Consider the following 19,206-nt stretch of genomic DNA (forward strand, 5'->3'; position numbering starts at 1 on the left):
ATACCTCATAAGGATTTTCATTTTTACTGTATTCCTTGCCTAGGCCCTGACCACGACGTTGCTAGTTGTCTGTTTTGTGCTAGATTTAACCAACGCACTATTAAGCGTCGGTACGATTTTGCATTTCATTACTTTGGCAGAAGAATCAATTATATAATGCCGTCGGAACAGCTGCCTACCGGAGTTTATAAAAAGCACAAAGAAAAAGAAAAGGACAGGCATCCGAGGTCCAAAACCGACGAGGCTTCCGTTAGGCCTGTCACCGGTTCTCTGTGAGGCGCTTTCGCAGCCCCTGACGCCCGCTACCTCAGAGCCACAGGCCACTTCCGACTCCCACGTGGAGCTGACTAGGCCACTGGAAACTCAAGGTATTGGACACTCGGAAACTATTCCCTCAGATGGGTCTGGAGCCGCTGAGCAGGCATTGGCTTCTGAGGGTGTTTTCAGGCCTACACAGTTATATGTAAAACCAACTTCAGCTTCGAAGGCAAAGACTAAAGCAATTCTAAAGACAAAGAAACAAGTACAGCATTCTCCTGGACAGGCCTCCATGCCTAAGAAACATATGCTTAAAATGGCCGAAGACCTAATTACTTTGATCAGGGGTTCCCATCCCCCTCTTGATAAGAGGCTTAGGCAAGAGATAGAATATGAATCTTCAGATCAGGTTTCCATTTCCTCTGATTCCTCTTCTGAACAGGAATATTCCCTTCCTCCCTATGCGGATTCTGATGCTGAAGAATCTATCCCTTCAGCCTCTCCTCCTGAGGATTATTCTTTTGGGGAGACCCTGCATACTATGAAGGGAGCATTTCCACTGGGAGAGCCAAGATTACTCAGAATCCAAGAAAAGGCTCAGAGACTTCCTTTTATTACCTCAGCACAGGCCCCCTTGCTATTACTCCTGTTTTAGACATTGTAGATGATGTATTTTCAGATTATTTGTCACCAGATCCTGTTAAGCCAGACAGAGATACTACAGGGTTCCTGATTCACATACATTTATTTACAAAAACCCTGCTGCTGACCCAGAAACTATTTCTCAGGGTCCCAAAGGGGTCAAGACTTCCACTGCAAAAAAACCTATCCCCTCTGATAGGGATTCAAGGGCCCTGGACAGATGGGGGGAAAAGATTTATACTTCTGCTACCTTGGCTGTAAGAGCTTTAAATTGTCAGTTTCATATGCTTAAATATCAGCAATATCTTATGTCACTGCTTAAACAGAGAATGTTGACAAATTCAGAATGAGCAGAAAACAAAGAAATGCAGGATTTATTGCATGCAGCTAAACAAGTGGGAAAGCATACTTTGCAATGTGATTTTGATTCTCTAGAGGCCTCCTGCAGGGCCGCACTTGCAGGTTCTGTCATTAGGAGGCATGCTTGGTTAAAAGAACAGAATCTGCCCGATCATGTTAAAGCAAAACTATTAGATGCTCTGTTACAACACGATACCTTGTTTGGTGTTAAAGCAGAAGAGGTGTTGAAGAAAATGGAGGACAAAGCTAAATCTGCGCAAACAGTGAAAGATTTCTTACAGGTACAGCCTCCCAGATTTAGCAGAAACTGGCCTACAAAGAATTGGTCCTTTCCAATGTCAGACAGGCCACAAACGGGCAGATACAGATGTCCCAGAGGCAGATCACAGCCCCAAGGCTCATACAGGCCTAGACAATGGGGTGCTTTTACCTCCAAAAGTGGAGAGGAAAAATCACAGCCATACAGGAAACAGTCTCAATGACTTCCCCCTGCCAAGCACCAAGCACTTATCTTCTGGCAACTCCTTTAGGGGGAAAACTAGCACTTTTTTCACAAAATGGGCACATGATCACCCAGGACAAATGGGTCTTAAATATCATATCTGAAGGCTACAGGTTCCACTTTCACACCTTGCCAAGGCCAAACGGTATGCCAGACCTGCCACGCAATCAATGGGCAGAGGCACAAAAACAAGTTTCATCCCTCATGGACATGAGAGCCATTCAGCAAGTACCACAGCAAGAGCAGGGACAATGATTTTACTCAAGGTTATTCTTGGTACCCAAAAGGACAAAGCCTGGAGACCAATACTGGACCTGTCTATCCTAAACACTTTCCTGGATATTCCAAAATTCAAAATGTTAACTCTGCAGCAGCTTCTGCCCATGCTGGGCAAGAAGGCTTGGCTTGTGACTTCAGACCTAAAAGAGGCATACCTGCATGTCCCAATCAGACAATCATGCAGAATATACCTCAGATTTATAGCTGGCTCAAGGCACTACCAATTCTCTGCACTCTCCTTTGGCTTATCTATTGCGCCCAGGGTCTTCACAAAATGCCTGGCACCAGTAATTGCATTTTGCAGACAAAGAGGAATACAAATATATCCTTACTTGGATGACTGCCTTATTCAAGCAGAGAACAAGGACATTCTACTACAGCATCTGGCGTTTGTAAAAAGATTACTAACAGATCTAGGGTACACAGTAAACGAAAAGAAATCAAAACTCGTACCCTCTCAAGAGATAATTTACCTGCGTGCAAGCTTAAATACAACTGCCCAGATGGCTTATCTCACGCCAGACAAACAGACAACTGACTACTTATTTCAAGATATTGTCAACAAAGACCCAGTTTTCTGCAAGAAAAATTCTGCAGGCTTTGTGCTTCATGGCATCCTGCATACTGCTAATTCCATATGCAAGACTGCATATGAGGAAACTTCAATGGTATCTAAAAGGTGTTTGGACTCAACATTGCCACAGCCTGGAAACAATAATTACCCTCATTCCCTGCCTGCAACAGGAGTTTCGATGGTGGGCAAAAGCCTGTCACCTTGACATGGGGCAGCCATTCACCTTACCCACAGCCAGGCAGACATTGAAAACAGATGCATCAGATTATGCCTGGGGGCCCATATGGCAGGAAGATGTATTCAGGGCACATGATCCGCAAGTCAAATGCATCTACATATCAATCAAAAAGAGATGCTAGCTGTTCAGAATGCCCTGACAGCCTTCAAGGATCTACTTCATCCAGGACAACTACTGATAAAGACAGGCAATACTACAGTCATGTGGTACATAAACAAACAGGGGGGCACGCATTCCTACCCCCTCTGCAGACTAGTCATGAACTTGTGGGACACAGCACTGACTTACCAAGCACATCTGCAAGCACAATTCCTGCCAGGAAGGATAAATACTCTGGCAGATGAACTAAGCAGAAACCTAATGGATCCCCACGAGTGGAAATTGGATCCACAAGTCTTCAGCATGATAACAAGGAACTGGGGATGCCTGGACATACACCTATTTGCCTCCCCTCACAACTGCCAACTACAGAGATTCTGCACAAGGACTTATCACAAGCAAGCATGGAAAGTGGATGCTCTATCTTTCAACTGGAAAAACCTAACAGTATATGCCTTTCCTCCTCTGCCTCTCCTCCCCAAGGTGTACTCCTCAAGGTCAGACAAGAAAAGCCAAAAATGATACTGATTTCCCCAGACTGGCCCCGCCAGCACTGTTACGCAATCCTAAAGAGCTTGTCTCAATGCCCAGCTTGGACATTGCCTCAAATTCCTCACTTATTGACCCAACAAGACAGTCAGATATTGCACAGCCAACTCAGGACCTTAAACCTGGCAGCATGGTGTATAATGTAGCCATTCAAGACACACCTCTCTCTAAAGCAGTGATGGATGTTATTTTGGAGGCCAGGAGGCCTAGCACCAGAAAATCTTATGCAGAAAAATGGAAGAGATTCTGTGCTTGGAACCAGGCACAAGGTATTGACACGACTGTTCCAAATATTCCTCAGATTTTGCAATACTTAACTGAGATGCTGTATAAAGGCCTTTCCTTTTCATCAATTAAAATTCATGCCTCTGCCATTTCGGCTCATTACAATACAGAACCACCTATTTTTTTCTCATCCATTACTAAGGCAGTACCTCAGAGGGGCCAAAAACATAAGACCTCTAAGGAGAGCACCAATACCTGCATGGGACCTCAACTATGTCTTGGAAAAACTCACACTGCCTCCGTTTGAGCCAGCCTCTGCAGCTGATATAAAATTCTTATCCTGGAAAACAGCTCTGCTCCTAGCAATTACCTCTGCTAGACGAGTCTCAGAATTGCAGGCACTCATGGCTGTGGAACCTTTTTATCATTTTCCATCCTGACAGGGTTTCTCTAAGGACAAACCCTACATTTATGCCTAAGATAGTGTCCAGTGTGGCCCTTAACCAAACAATTCATTTGCCTACTTTTTACCCAAACCCACAGAATAAGGGTGAGAGACTTCTGCATTCTTTGGACATTCACAGACAGCTACGCTTCTACTTGGACAGAACCAAAGTTTTCAGAAAGACTGAACAACTTCTAGTGGCATATGCTGCAAGATCACAAGGAAAGCCTGTCTCGAGACAGACTATTTCAAAGTGGATAGGCCACTGCATTCGTTTCTGCTATTCACAGCATGGCAAATCAGTGCCTAAGGGCATTAGGCCACATTCAACCAGAGCAGCAGCCACTTCAGCAGCCTTCCTCAGAGGAGTACCAACCAAAGACTTCTTAGAGGCAGCAACTTGGAGTTCAGTGCATACTTTTACAAAGCACTGTCACTTACCTCTCTACTCTAAATCCAGGGCAGGCTTTGCCACTGCAGTTCTGCAGGGCCTGATAGCCTCTCCTAATCCTAGTTAGCACCAGCCTTCCAACCTTAGCTTTGGGATTCAACCCAATTTTAATGACTGCAACAGTGAAACACGATGAACATAGTACAGTTGTGTACCTACCATAAATGTAGATGTTCGAGTGTATTCACTGTTGCAGTCCAGGTTACCCTCCCACCATCCCCCTTTTCCTTGCTGGGACTTATCTGTACTTCTCTATTCTTTACAACTTATGTGGTGTATTTGCTTGTAGATGAAGGAAAAGTTGTTTTTTGTGTATCCATGCTTATTGGCATAATTTAGCCTACCATTTTAGGGACACCTGACATCTGGGGCAAGAAAAACTGAAGAAAATGGTGTCTGCTGCATCTTTTATACCCCTGGCGCACTGACGTCAGGGAGGAGGTGACAGCAACCAACGCCGGACGTAGACTTTGGAACTCGGGACGACTGCGGGTAGCCTGCCAGCAGGATAACCCAATTGTAATGACTGCAACAGTGAAATACACTCGAGCATCTACATTTATGGTAGGTACACAACTGTACTTTTTTGTTACCTTCTTCCAGTGATAGAGCCTTTATTAAGCAACATTGTTCTCATTGTATTTATATTGCAGTGCATTTGTTTTGTGGTAGAGGTTTTTTTCTACTTAAAATTAAAAATGAATATTCAATGTTCTTATCTTTGTATGTGTGTGTGCATGCGTGTTTAAAACTGGTTGTGGAAATGCTAACAGTTAATTCTTGCTTTGTAGATTGCTCCACCACCCTCCTTGTCAGAACCTCTCAAAGAGTTATTCAGACAGCAGGAAGCAATTAGAGGAAAACTGCGGCTCCAGCATAGTATAGAGCGGGTAAACAGGAAAATCATTGTCTTTTATCGACATAAAATCAGGAAGAACATTTCTTTTTCTCTGATATCTAAAATAACATGTTTAACAGTCAGTTTATTTATTTATTTATTTATTTTTTAGGAAAAGCTTATTGTATCTTGTGAACAGGAAATTTTGCGAGTTCACTGTCGGGCAGCAAGGACTATTGCCAATCAGGCAGTGCCTTTTAGTGCATGTACAATGCTACTAGATTCTGAGGTCTATAATATGCCTTTAGGAAACCAGGTAAGAGTGACTGTTGGTGTTACCTCTCTGATGATGATGGTTCATGGATTTTCTGTTTCACTGGTACTGTGTTCATGATGTGTGACTAGTCCCCTCCCATTTCTTAAATCCTTAACTCAGTTGTGATATGTCATGCACCTAACAGCCCACACACATCCTTACATTGCGGAGGATTTTTTGAGAAAGCAAGTTAAAAAAGAGTAAGCCAAACAGATTTAAATATCTTCAACAATAAATTCTATGAAAAAAGACAAACAGCAATGCTGTCTGTAAAAAGTTTCCTAGACAGTTGATTATAAGTCAGTACATTCACATTCGTTACATCAGAGTTGTAATTTCATGTAATGCATGCAAACCCAGAATTCTGTTTCACAAACAGTTTTTATATCTTGGAAAATGTGCAACACATACAGCATCGGAGCACGTTTGTTCACCCAGACTTGGTCTTTCTTAGAACAGTACAAAATTCCGTTGTGTGTGTGTTTAAATATTTACAAAAGTATGAAAACACTGTGCTTATTTGTGTAATTAAATAAAAATATTGAATATTTCTAAGGGTTTGTAACTTACAGTGCAAGTAACCGTTTTTCCTCATCTAAGGTTTCATATGATGCCATGTAGTAAAATGGAAGTCACGTTTTTGCAACTAGCATCTTTTTCTATAATTACTAGCAACTAGCATTCTCTCCAGTTTACTCTGTCTGTTAGCATAAAGGCTGTGAACTGCTAATGAGCTGCTTCGTATATGGCAAGGTTTGATTCCTTCAACCTCCATTATTTCTATTTTTTTAATTTCTCCAAATATTTTGGGTTTCTAATACCATGATGGAAATGGACCCCATTCCTAAGTCAAAGTACGATTCAAGTTCATGAAATTAGCATTGTTTCAATCTTTCTTGTCAGCCAAAAGGGCACTTTGCAGCATCCACAATGTGCCCAGTAATGACTCCTGCTGTTTGTACGGCGGTGTTCATCGTGCATACAGCTGCAGTCATAACAGATGGGTTCTCCTGCCGTCAGGCGGGTCCTCGGTCGGCCGAATTCCAAAGTCTAGGTCCGGCGTCGGTTGTCGTCGCTTCTTCCCTGACGTCAGTGCGACAGGGGTATAAAAGAACCAGCCGACGCCATTTTCTTCAGTCTTTCTTGCAGCGCGGTGCCCGAAGCAGATCGCAAGTGCCGGTCGGCCATCTCCTGAAATTACGAAAATTTTGCAACCGAAGTCTTCTTGAAAGCTAAGTACCCCATTGGGGAAACTTTTCTTGTCTCAGACCGATGTCAGACAAAGTTAATAATTGTATTTCATGTGGGAAGCAAATACCGCATAAGGATTTTCATTCCCTCTGCATTCCTTGCTTAGGCCCAGACCACGACGTCTCGGTCTGTCGTTTTTGTGCTACATTCAACAAACGCACCATTAAGCGTCGGGAGTAGTTCGCCCAGCATTATTTTGGCAAAAAATTTAACTACATTATGTCGTCGGATACTCCGACTCCAGTTTTGTCTAAAAAACGCAAAGATAAGGACCGACACATGAGGTCCGCAGCCTCTACCGACACCACGCCAAAGCCGACTACAGGTGGTCCGGTTCTCAGCGAGGCGCCTACGCAGCCCCTGCCTACCGACGACACTTCATTGGCGGTGTCTACTGTGCCCGAGGTCACAGGCTCCTCGGCCCACACCACGACTACAGATACCAAAGCCACTCTCGGTGGTGAAACTCAAAATGTAGACAGGTCTGCCTCCTCTCAAGGGGTCTTCAGACCTTCCTCTTCTTTTTCCATCAAGGCTTTCACTAAGTCTAAAGCAGCCATGCATTCTAAGAGACAAGCTACACAGGGCCCTTCTCCAGGCCCCATGCCTAAAAAACAGATGCTTAGAATAGCTGAGGATTTAATTACTCTTATCAGGGGTTCTCAACCACCCCCCCCCCCCCGGACAAAAGGCCCAGAGTGGAGGAAGAATCCCCCTCCTCTGACCAGGCCTCCATTATTTCAGAGCACTCTGATGAACAGGAACATTCTTACTCCCCTTTTGAAGATTCTGATGCAGAGGAGTCCGTTCCCTCTGTCTCCCCCCAGAGGATTACTCATTTGGGGAAACCTTGCATACCTTGAAGGAACACTTCCACTGGGAAGGCCAAGAGTACTCCGACTCCAAGAAAAGGCTTTTGGATTTTCTCTTGCTACCTCAGCACAGGCCTCTGGCTATACCTCCTGTCTTAGACGTACTAGATAATGTGTATTCGGAGGCCTGCCTTAACCCAGACTCTTTACCTCCAGCCCCAGCCAAGCCTGACAGGTACTACCGGGTTCCTGACTCACACCAATTTTTATACAAGAGCCATGCGGCTGACCCAGAAACTCTCTCACAGGGCCCCAAGGGAATTAAGGCCTCCACTGCTAAAAATCCATTACCTTCCGAGAGAGATATTCCAGATCTTTAGAAAGGTGGGGAAAAAAGGTATACACCTCGGCCACCTTAACCATGAGGGCATTAAACTGCCAGTTCCATATGTTAAAGTACCAACAGATGTCCTTCAAGAATGCAACTGCAGTCCTTACATATGGGTTGTCCTGCCTCAGGCAGCCCTCGGTCGGCCGGATTCCAAAGTCTGGGTCCGACATCGGCTGATGTCGCCTCCTCCCCGACGTCAGAGTGTCTGGGGTATAAAAGCATCAGCCGACGCCATCTTCCTCAGTCTTTCTTGCCGCGCGGTGCCCGAAGCAGAAGCAGTTCACAAGTGCCGGTCGGTCAGCTCCTGTGTTTTTCGTATCGAAGTCATCAAAAAAGCTAAGTACCCCGTTGGGGATCTTTTTCTTGCCTCAGCCGATGTCAGGAAAAAATTGAAAAAGTTAATAACTGTTTGTCTTGTGGTAAACAAATACCTCATAAGGATTTCCATTCTTACTGCCTCCCCTGCCTTGGCCCAGACCAAGACGTCTCGGCCTGTGCTGCCTGTGCTTGCTTCAATAAGTGCACCCTCAGGCGCCGGGCAGAGTTTGCTGAAGACTTTTTTGGCGACAAATTCTCCTATACCATGCCGTCGGAACAACCGACACCTCATATTTCCAAAAAACGGAAGGACCGGGACCGACATCCTCGGCCCACGACTTCCACCAACACCACGCCAAAAATTACCGCGAGTGCATCGGTCTCTTCTGAGGCGGTTGTTCCACCGCTCCGGACCGACGACACCGCTTTACCGATCACTCAGCCTGCGCCGGTGCCGGTGGTTGATTTTCCTCCAGATTCTGAAGCCCAAGATTTACTGGAGACCATACCAGTGGACAAGGTTACTCCAGCACGTGGGGCAGCTAGGCCCCCTATGTCTGTCTATCAAGGCCTACACACGTGCTAAGGCTGCTAGTCAGGCTAAATCTCACCCTCCTAAAGCTCTGCCTCAGCCCACTACCGATAAACAAATCATGTCTTTAGCTGCAGATTTAATTTCTTTAATCAGAGGATCTCAGCCACCTTCTGACAAAAGGCCCAGGGTTGAGCATACAGACACCCTTTCTTCAGATGAAGCCTCTGGTGACTCTGATCACTCAGATACCCAGGAAGAGTCCTTCCAGGCCTACGAGGATTCAGATGCGGAGGATTCTATTCCCTCTGCCTCTCCTCCTGAGGATATTTCTTTTGGGGAAGTTCTTCACTCCATGAGGGAGCACTTTCAGTGGCAAGGCCAGGAATTCTCCGATTCCAGGAAACTGCTTCGTACCTTCCTTAAGCTACCCCAACACAGGCCTTTAGCTATCCCTCCAGTGCTAGATGTTCTGGATGATGTGTACTCAGATTCGAGTGCTTCTCCTGATTCTCTCCCACCTGCTCCTGTCAAGCCGGACAGATACTACAGGGTTCCTGAAACTCACAAACATTTCTTAAGGCCCATGCTGTTGATCTAGAAACAATTTCCCAGGGGCCCAAAGGGGTGACGACATCCACGGCCAAGAATCCTTTGCCCTCAGACAGGGAAGCTAGGTCCCTGGAGAGGTGGGGCAAAAAAGTTTATACCTCTGCCACACTGGCTATGAGAGCCCTCATTTGCCTTTTTCATATGTTTCAGTATCAGGTTTTCTTGATGGATGATTTGCAGAAAAGTTAGCTTCTCCTGAGCCTTTAGATAGAAAGGCCTTGCAGGATGTGGTTCACAACACACAGCAGGTTAGCAATCATTTTCTTCAGTGTGGATATGATGCATTGGAAGCTTCATGTAGGGCAGCTATGACAGGGGCCGTTATACGTAGACATGCATGGTTAAAAGAACAGCCATTACCAGATCATGTTAAAGCAAAGCTTCTAGATGCACCTCTGGAAAAGCACAAGCTATATTTGGTACTAATGCTCAGGATGTGTTGAAATCAATTAAGGAAAAGGCTAAAAAACAGTCAAGGATTTCCTACAGGTTCAGCCTCCTAGGTTCAGCAGGAATTGGCCTTCTAAGAACTGGTCCTTTCCGGACACTGACAAGTTTCAAAGGGGAAAAAACAGGCGTGCCCGAGGAAGAGGGCAATACAGAGGCTCCTACAGGGGACGCCAGTGGCAACCGACTAATCAGAGAGGTGGCGCGGGGACTTCCCCTGCCCCACAGGGACAATCACAATGACTTGCCTTTGACACCGCCGACCAAGGCTCAAAGAGAAGCACATTTAGGCGGAAAATTATCCTTATTTTCAAAAAACTGGCACATTTTAACAAAGGACAAATGGATTCTGGACATAATAGACCAAGGCTACAGGTTCCACTTCCATACTTTACCAACAAGACAAGGCATGCCAAACCTGCCACAAAATCAAAGGGCAGAGGCATTCGAACAAATTTCAAAGCTGAGACAAATCAAAGCAATAGAAAAGGTTCCTCCTCAGGAACAAGGCCAGGGATTTTACTCAAGACTGTTCCTTGTTCCAAGAAAAGAAAAGCAATGGAGACCTATACTGGACTTGTCCGCTGTAAACACTTTTCTCATTGTACCAAAATTCAAAATGCTGACGCTACAGCAACTCCTTCCCATGCTGGGCAAGGGGTCTTGGCTGGTTACTCTGGACCTCAAGGAGGCATACCTGCATGTCCCAATCAGACACAGTTGCAGAAGATACCTCAGATTTCTTGCAGGGTCAGAGCATTATCAATTCTCAGCATTGCCTTTTGGCTTATCTACTGCGCCCAGAGTATTCACGAAATGCCTGGCATCAGTAATTGCACATTGCAGACTCCAGGGGATACAAATATACCCTTACCTGGACGACTGCCTTATACAAGCGGACAGCAAACAAGCCTTGACAAAAAACTTGAATTATGTCATTCACTTACTACAGGCTTTGGGATACACAGTCAACTGACAAAAATCAAGACTACTGCCATCCCAACAAATAACTTTTCTAGGAGCCAAACTAGACACAGAATCTCAAATGGCTTGCCTCACAGAAGAGAAGCAAGAACAACTACCACATTACTTCAAAAGCCTAGCAAAGCTCCCCCAGATGACTGCAAGGAAAATCCTGCAGGCCCTGGGTTTCATGGCATCTTGCGTTCTACTGATTCCACTGGCAAGACTACACATGAGAAAACTACAATGGTACCTAAAAAGTTTATGGTCTCAACACAGCCACAACTTAGAAGCAATTATCCCACTCATCCCATGTCTACAAAGGGAATTTTTGTGGTGGGCCCAAGCAAGCCAGTTAAACAAAGGTATGCCTTTCAACAAGCCTCAAACAAGCCAAACCATTACAACAGACGCCTCAGACCATGGATGGGGGGTGCACATGGAGGGCAGATGTATTCAAGGGCAATGGACTCCCCAGGAAGTACATCTGCACATCAATCAAAAAGAGATGTTAGCAGTAATGCATGCAATCGAGGCCTTCGGAAAATATCTTCAGCAAGGTCATCTACTAATAAAGACAGACAACACCACTGTTATGTGGTACATAAACAAGCAGGGAGGTACTCATTTCTTACCCCCTTTGCAGACTAACAATGACTCTCTGGGAAAAATCCCTGAAACTGAACATTCAGCTACAATGAAAATACACTAGATCAGAAAATGTTTAGTATCCAAAAACACAGTAGTCACGAACAAACAGCTTTAATGAAGCTTTCGGGTCTACACCCTTCATCAGCACATAAAATCAACTTATACAAACCACATTTAAATAGAGGAACATTTGAAAATCACATGAACAAGCCAGCCATTCAGATAAAAACCCAAATTAATTATGCAAATAATTAAGCGACAAAGGGAGAATTTATGAGAATTGTTTGGTCTTATCATTTATTCTAATGTTCCTTATATTTTATTTTAATATGGATGATTTAAGTATATGTATATATTTTTTATATATGTATTTTATAAGTACAATAGAGTAAGAAATTTAGGTATGATGTGCTTTTAAATTATTTGCATAATTAATTTGGGTTTTTATCTGAATGGCTGGCTTGTTCATGTGATTTTCAAATGTTTCTCTATTTAAATGTGGTTTGTATAAGTTGATTTTATGTGCATTCAGCTACAATCCCAGTTTGTTCCGGGCAGGGACAATGTTCTAGCGGACAGTCTAAGCAGAAGCATCCTGGATCCACACGAATGGATGTTGCATCCAGACATTTTCGCACAAATAACTTCTGCATGGGGGAGGCCGGACGTAGACCTCTTTGATCTCCCACCTCAATCATCATCTGAAAAAGTTCTGCTCGAGGTCACATCATCCACAAGCCTGGAAAATAGATGCTCTCTCATTCAGCTGGAACTCTCTAACAAATCTATGCATTCCCACCTCTACCACTGATGACCAAGGTGTTACTGAAGATCAAAGCAGAGCAACCGAAAGGCATCTTAATAGCTCCAGATTGGCCAAGACAGCACTGGTATCCATTACTAAGGAGCATAACTTGCACCAAACCGTGGACCCTGCCTCTATGGTCTCCACTCTTGACTCAGCACAATTACAGGACGGTTCATCCCAACCTGCAAACTCTGCAGCTGACAGCTTGGAGGGTCCCATGATTTCTCCCCATATCTCTCTCTACAAGGAAGATCAGCAGATATTATTAGAAGCGCGCAGACCTTCCACCAGAAAAGGTTATTCAGCCAAATGGAAGAGATTCAGCCAAATGGAAGAGATTCAGCATCTGGAATACCAACAAGGGACAGGATGCATCAGTAATGAACATCCCACAGATATTGGAATACTTGGCAGACATGCTGCATAATGGACTTTCCTATTCTTCCATAAAAATACACGCTTCAGCAATTTCAGCAAGATACAACACTGATCCTCCTGTGTTCTCACATCCTTTGCTAAGACAATTTCTAAGAGGGGTAAAGAATATCAAACCTCCCAGAAAACCACCAGTGCCTGCATGGGACCTCAATTTCGTGTTGGAAAAATTAACTCTTCCTCCCTTTGAACCAGCAGCATCTGCAGAATTGCAATTTCTTTCCTGGAAAACAGTTTTTCTGTTGGCAATAACCTCAGCAAGAAGAGTTTCGGAGATACAGGCCCTCATGGCAGTACCTCCATTCCTCATTTTTTATCAGGACAGGGTTTCTTTAAGAACCAATCCTTCTTTTATGCCAAAAGTGATATCCAGGGTGTCTCTAAATCAAGCAATTCACCTGCCTACTTTCTTCCCCAGTCCTCAAAATAAAGGGGAAAAGCTGCTGCACACTTTGGACATTCACCGACAACTACGCTACTACTTGGACAGAACAAAGGCCAACAGAAAGTCTGACCAACTATTTGTAGCTTACGCTCCTGGAGTACAAGGAAAAGCAATTTCCAAACAAACAATTTCAAAATGGATTGGACATTGCATCAGATTCTGTTATTTCTTCCATGGAAAGGGTGTGCCAGCCAATGTCAGACCACACTCCACCAGAGCTACAGCCACCTCCACAGCCTTCCTAAGAGGGGTGGCTACAAAGGACATTCTAGAAGCTGCTACATGGAGCTCCGTGCATACATTTTCCAAGCACTACAACCTCCCTTTATATTCCAGATCCCGAGCAGGCTTTGCTTCAGCAGTCCTGCAGGGCATTTTAGCTACACCATCCTTATCTTAGAGCCTACCACCCCCAACTTGGCTATGGTATTCAACCCATATGTAAGGACTGCAGTTGCATTCTTGAAGGACATAGTACAGTTTTGTACCTACCATAAATGTAGATGTCCGATAGATATGCAACTGCAGTCAGGTTTTCCCTCCCTCCTTCCCTTCTGTGCATTGGGTCCACTTTCCTCCTTTTATACTTAGCTGGGGATATCTGTTATGGTATATCTGTTTATTGCTATTGTGTATGTCTGGAAATTTTTATCCAGTTCTAATTTTTGCCTTCCTTGGAGGGCACCTGGCATCTGGGGCAAGAAATACTGAGGAAGATGGCGTCGGCTGATGCTTTTATACCCCAGCCACTCTGACGTCGGGGAGGAGGCGACATCAGCCGACGTCGAACCCAGACTTTGGAATCCGGCCGACCGAGGGCTGCCTGAGGCAGGACAACCCATATGTAAGGACTGCAGTTGCATATCTATCGGACATCTACATTTATGGTAGGTACAAAACTGTACTTTTCTGTTATCACAGTTGAGAAGCAAAATGTCACAACCTGAACAACCAGACTTGAAGGAGTTGCAGGATTTGATACATAGTGCAGAACAAGTGGGTAAACATACCTTGAAATGTGGTTTTGATGCTCTAGAGGCCTCCTGTAGAGCTGCTATTACAGGATCAGTCATACGTAGACATGCCTGGCTCAAGGAGCAAACCTTACCAGATCATATCAAAGCTAAATTACTAGATGCCCCTCTACAAAAGGATGTATTATTTGGTGTTAAAGCTGAGGAGGTATTAAAGAAAATGGAGGAAAAGGCTAAATCAATGCAAACAGTGAAAGATTTTCTACAGGTACAACTTCCACGTTTCAGTAGAAATTGGCCTTCCAAAAATTGGCCCTTTCCAGCCACGGACAGACCCCAAAGAGGTAGATACATGCGCCCGAGGGGCAGAGTGCAATCTCAAGTATCTCAGACAATGGCAAGCTCCTACACAAAGAGGTGGTGAGGATAGTTCGCAGCCATTCAGAAAGCAAACCCAGTGACTTTCCCCTTTGCATGCCAAGCAAGGCTCAAATGGCAGCACCATTAGGCGGAAAACTGGCATTATTTTCGAAAAATTGGCATATTGTCACAAAAGACAAATGGATCCTGGACATTATAAACAGAGGCTACAGATTCCATTTTCACACCCTTCCAAAAATGAGAGGCATGCCAAACCTGCCACACAATCAAAGGGCAGAGGCACAAAGACAAATTTCAGATCTCATGGACATGAAAGCTATTCAAGAGGTACCTACTCAAGAACAAGGTCAAGGTTTTTATTCCAGACTATTCCTGGTACCAAGGAAGGGAAAAGATTGGAGACCTATTTTGGACCTATCCATCCTAAACACATTTTTACTCGTGCCAAAATTCAAGATGCTCACATTACAGCAACTTCTTCCCATGCTGGGCAAGGAGTCTTGGCTGGTAACACTGGACCTCAAGGAGGCATACCTGCATGTCCCAATTAGACAAAATTGCAGAAGATACCTCAGATTTCTTGCAGGTTCAACCCATTATCAATTCTCTGCATTGCCCTTTGGCTTATCTACTGCGCCCAGAGTATTCACGAAATGCCTGGCATCAGTAATTGCCTACTGCAGACTTCAAGGGATACAAATATACCCATATTTGGATGACTGCCTGATCCAAGCGGACAGCAAGCACATACTTCTGAAACATCTGGCTTTTGTAATAATGTTGTTGAATTCTCTGGGATACACAGTCAACAAAAAGAAATCAAGGCTAATACCCTCTCAGAAAATAATTTTCCTGGGTGCCAACTTGGACACAAACACCCAGATGGCCTACCTCACGCCAGAGAAACAGGGGCAACTAACTCAATACTTCAGAAAACTAGCAAATTTCACCTGGCTGACTGCAAGGAAAATCCTGCAGGCTCTGGGATTCATGGCATCTTGCATCCTACTAATCCCATGTGCAAAGCTGCATATGAGGAAACTCCAATGGTACCTGACAAACCTATGGTCTCAACACAGCCACAGTTTGGAAACAATAATACCACTAATTCCATGTCTTCAAAAGGAATTTCTGTGGTGGGCTCAAGCATGCCAAACAAACACAGGTCTCCCATTCTGCAAGCCTCAAGCAAATCAAGTCATCACAGCAGATGCCTTGGACTATGCCTGGGGGGGGGGCGCACATGACAGATCGGTGCATTCAGGGCAAATGGTCCCAAAAAGAAAAGCACCTTCACATCAATCAAAAGGAAATGCTAGCAGTAATAAATGCTATTATAGCTTTCAAAGACCTTCTGCATCCAGGTCAACTATTAGTAAGGACAGACAACACCACGGGGGGGGGGCGCACATAACAGATCGGTGCATTCAGGGCAAATGGTCCCAAAAAGAAAAGCACCTTCACATCAATCAAAAGGAAATGCTAGCAGTATTAAATGCTATTATAGCTTTCAAAGACCTTCTGCATCCAGGTCAACTATTAATAAGGACAGACAACACCACAGTAATGTGGTACATAAACAGGGAGGAACCCATTCATACCCCCTATGCAGGCTGGCCATGTCACTTTGGAACATGGCTCTGGAATTACAAATCGAACTTCAAGCACAGTACTTGCCAGGCAAGGAAAACACGCTGGCAGACAACCTAAGCAGAAATATGACAGATCCACACGAATGGAAGTTGCATCCTCAAGTTTTTACAGAGAGAATTCAAGCATGGGGAAGGCCAGACATAGATCTCTCTGCCTCCCACAAAAATCACCAATTGACAAAATTCTGCTAGAGGACTTTTCATCCACAGGCCTGGAGAGTGGACGCTCTCTCTTTCAATTGGACAACAATGACAGTTTATGCCTTTCCACCTCTTCCTCTGCTGCCCAAAGTTCTATTAAAAGCCAGAGCAGACAGACCAAAGATGATTCTCATTGCTCCAGACTGGCCAAGACAGCACTGGTACCCACTCCTGAGGAGCCTGACGCATTCCCCACCATGGACCCTGCCTCTAATGTCTCTTCTTCTGACTCAGCACAGCTTCAAAACTCTTCACAGTCAGCTGAAAACACTCAATCTGGCCGCATGGAAGATTCCTTAACTTCACAACAGACCCTACTCTCCAAGGAGGTGCAGGATGTCATTTTGGAGGCCAGAAGGCCGTCTACTAGAAAAGCTTACTCCGCAAAATGGAAACGGTTCTGTGCCTGGAATGAGAAAAAGGGCCATAATCCTGGAAAACTGAATTTACCTCAAATATTACAGTATCTAGCTGAGCTGCTAAGCAGTGGACTTTCATTCTCCTCCATCAAAATTCATGCTTAAGCCATTTCTGCAGAATACAACACTGATCCACCTTTATTCTCTCACCCCCTCTTAAGACAGTTCCTCAGAGAGGCTAAGAATATAAAACCCCCAAGGAAACAACCTATACCTGCTTTGGGACCTCAATTTCATTCTAGAAAAGCTGACCTTGCCTCCTTTTGAGCCAGCTGCCTCAACAGATTTGCAATATTTGTCCTGGAAAACAGCCTTCCTTCTGGCTATCACCTCAGCTCGCAGGGTATCGGAACTACAAGCCCTCATGGCTGTGCAGCCTTTCATCATTTTCCATCAGGACAGAGTTTCCTTACGAACCAACCCGTCCTTTATGCCAAAGGTGGTATCCAGGGTAGCTTTGAATCAGGCTATCCACTTTACCTACCTTTTACCCTAATCCTCAAAACAAAGGGGAGAGACTACTACATTCCTTGGACATCCACAGACAGCTGTGCTATTATTTGGACAGAACAAAGCCTTTCAGAAAATCAGAACAACTCTTTGTGTCCTATGCTATAAGAGCTCAAGGGAAGCCAATTTCCAAACGGACAATCTCCAAATGGATAGCCCACTGCATACACTTTTGTTACTCTTTTCATGGTAAAACTGTACCTGCAGGCATCAGATCTCACTCCACAAGGGCCACAGCTACCTCTGCAGCTTTCCTCAGAGGAGTTCCTACCAAAGATATTTTGGAAGCAGCCACTTGGAGTTCTGTGCATACCTTCTCCAAGCACTACCACCTACCATTATACTCCAAAACTAGAGCAGGCTTTGCCACTGCAGTCTTGCAGGGCATCCTGGCTCCTCCTAGTTCCACCGAGTGCCTACCACCCCTTTTTTAGCTTTGGGATTCTACCCATCTGTTATGACTGCAGCTGTATGCATGATGAACATAGTACAGTTTTGTACCTACCATAAATGTAGATGTTCGAGTGCTAATACAGCTGCAGTCCAGGTTTCCCTCCCTCCTTCCCCTCTTGGGACAGTCCTATTGGCTAACACCTCCTCATACAACCTGATTGGGGTATTCTTTTATGGTGTATTTGCTTGCAACTACTGTATTTTGGTTATATTGCATTGCATTATTACATAAATTTATGTATTGCCTTCCTTTTGGGGGCACCTGACATCTGGGGCAAGAAAAACTGAAGAAAATGGCGTTGGCTGGTTCTTTTATACCCCTGTCACACTGACGTCAGGGAAGAAGCGACGACAACCGACACTGGACCTAGACTTTGGAATTTGGCCGACCGAGGACCCGCCTGATGGCAGGAGAACCCATCTGTTATGACTGCAGCTGTATTAGCACTCGAACATCTACATTTATGGTGGGTACAAAACTGTACTTTACATGTATTGATAGCGTATCTAAATACGTTTGTAGATTCTTATTTATAAATTGCTTGTACTCCTATTGGAACTGTCTGGGTATCTTTCTTCCACATTGCTCTCATTTCTGTCAGCAAATCTTGATGTTTTATCACTTTATCTCTCTGTACGCAAGACACTGTTGTCACTGGGTGTAGCGATTTCAATGATCAGTGCTACTTTTGTCTTCTTTTCATGGGCCACTATGTCTGGTTTTCTCTCCGCTATCTTTTGAACTGTTGGCAATGGGTGATCCCCTGTGAAGTAAACTTCATTTTCTGTGATGCTTTGTGGTTCATGTTTCCAGTGTTTTTCAGCCACTTCAATACCACAATGTTTGCACATTTATTTTAGTAGTTTATTTCTACTGTGTGACTCATAAGCATGAGTTTTGCCCAGTCGGAGTCTACCGGAAGCCCAGGGAGAAGAGCTCCACATTTGTTACACGTGTGCATTTATAATTGCATGGTAAAAACATCTTTACATGAGTTTATTTACATGATTTTTAAATATTTTTAAGTATTACTTATGTGAACATAACATTTTAACACAAAAAAGAGAGAAATTAACTTAAATTGTCTAATTATTGAATAGAGAAATAACATACAAGTAACAATGTATTTATAGCATGATGGCTACAAGGAAACTATCAAACGGGTATGTTTTTG

General features: G+C 44.3%; 1 protein-coding gene across 2 annotated transcripts in view; it reads left to right on the plus strand.

Annotated features, from left to right (window-relative positions):
- Positions 1–19,206, plus strand: part of ANKRD11 (ankyrin repeat domain 11) — a 1,034,395-nt gene that overhangs the window by 631,514 nt on the left and 383,675 nt on the right. For both annotated transcript variants that reach the window (XM_044081841.1, XM_044081842.1), the window contains exons 8-9: positions 5,414–5,512; positions 5,633–5,776. In XM_044081841.1, coding sequence (XP_043937776.1) covers positions 5,414–5,512; positions 5,633–5,776 — 243 coding nt within the window. The remainder of the gene's footprint in view (positions 1–5,413; positions 5,513–5,632; positions 5,777–19,206) is intronic.

The sequence above is a fragment of the Protopterus annectens genome, chromosome 8.part1 (assembly GCF_019279795.1).
Source record: "Protopterus annectens isolate FY-2018-M chromosome 8.part1, PAN1.0, whole genome shotgun sequence".
Taxonomy (NCBI): Eukaryota; Metazoa; Chordata; order Ceratodontiformes; family Protopteridae; genus Protopterus; species Protopterus annectens.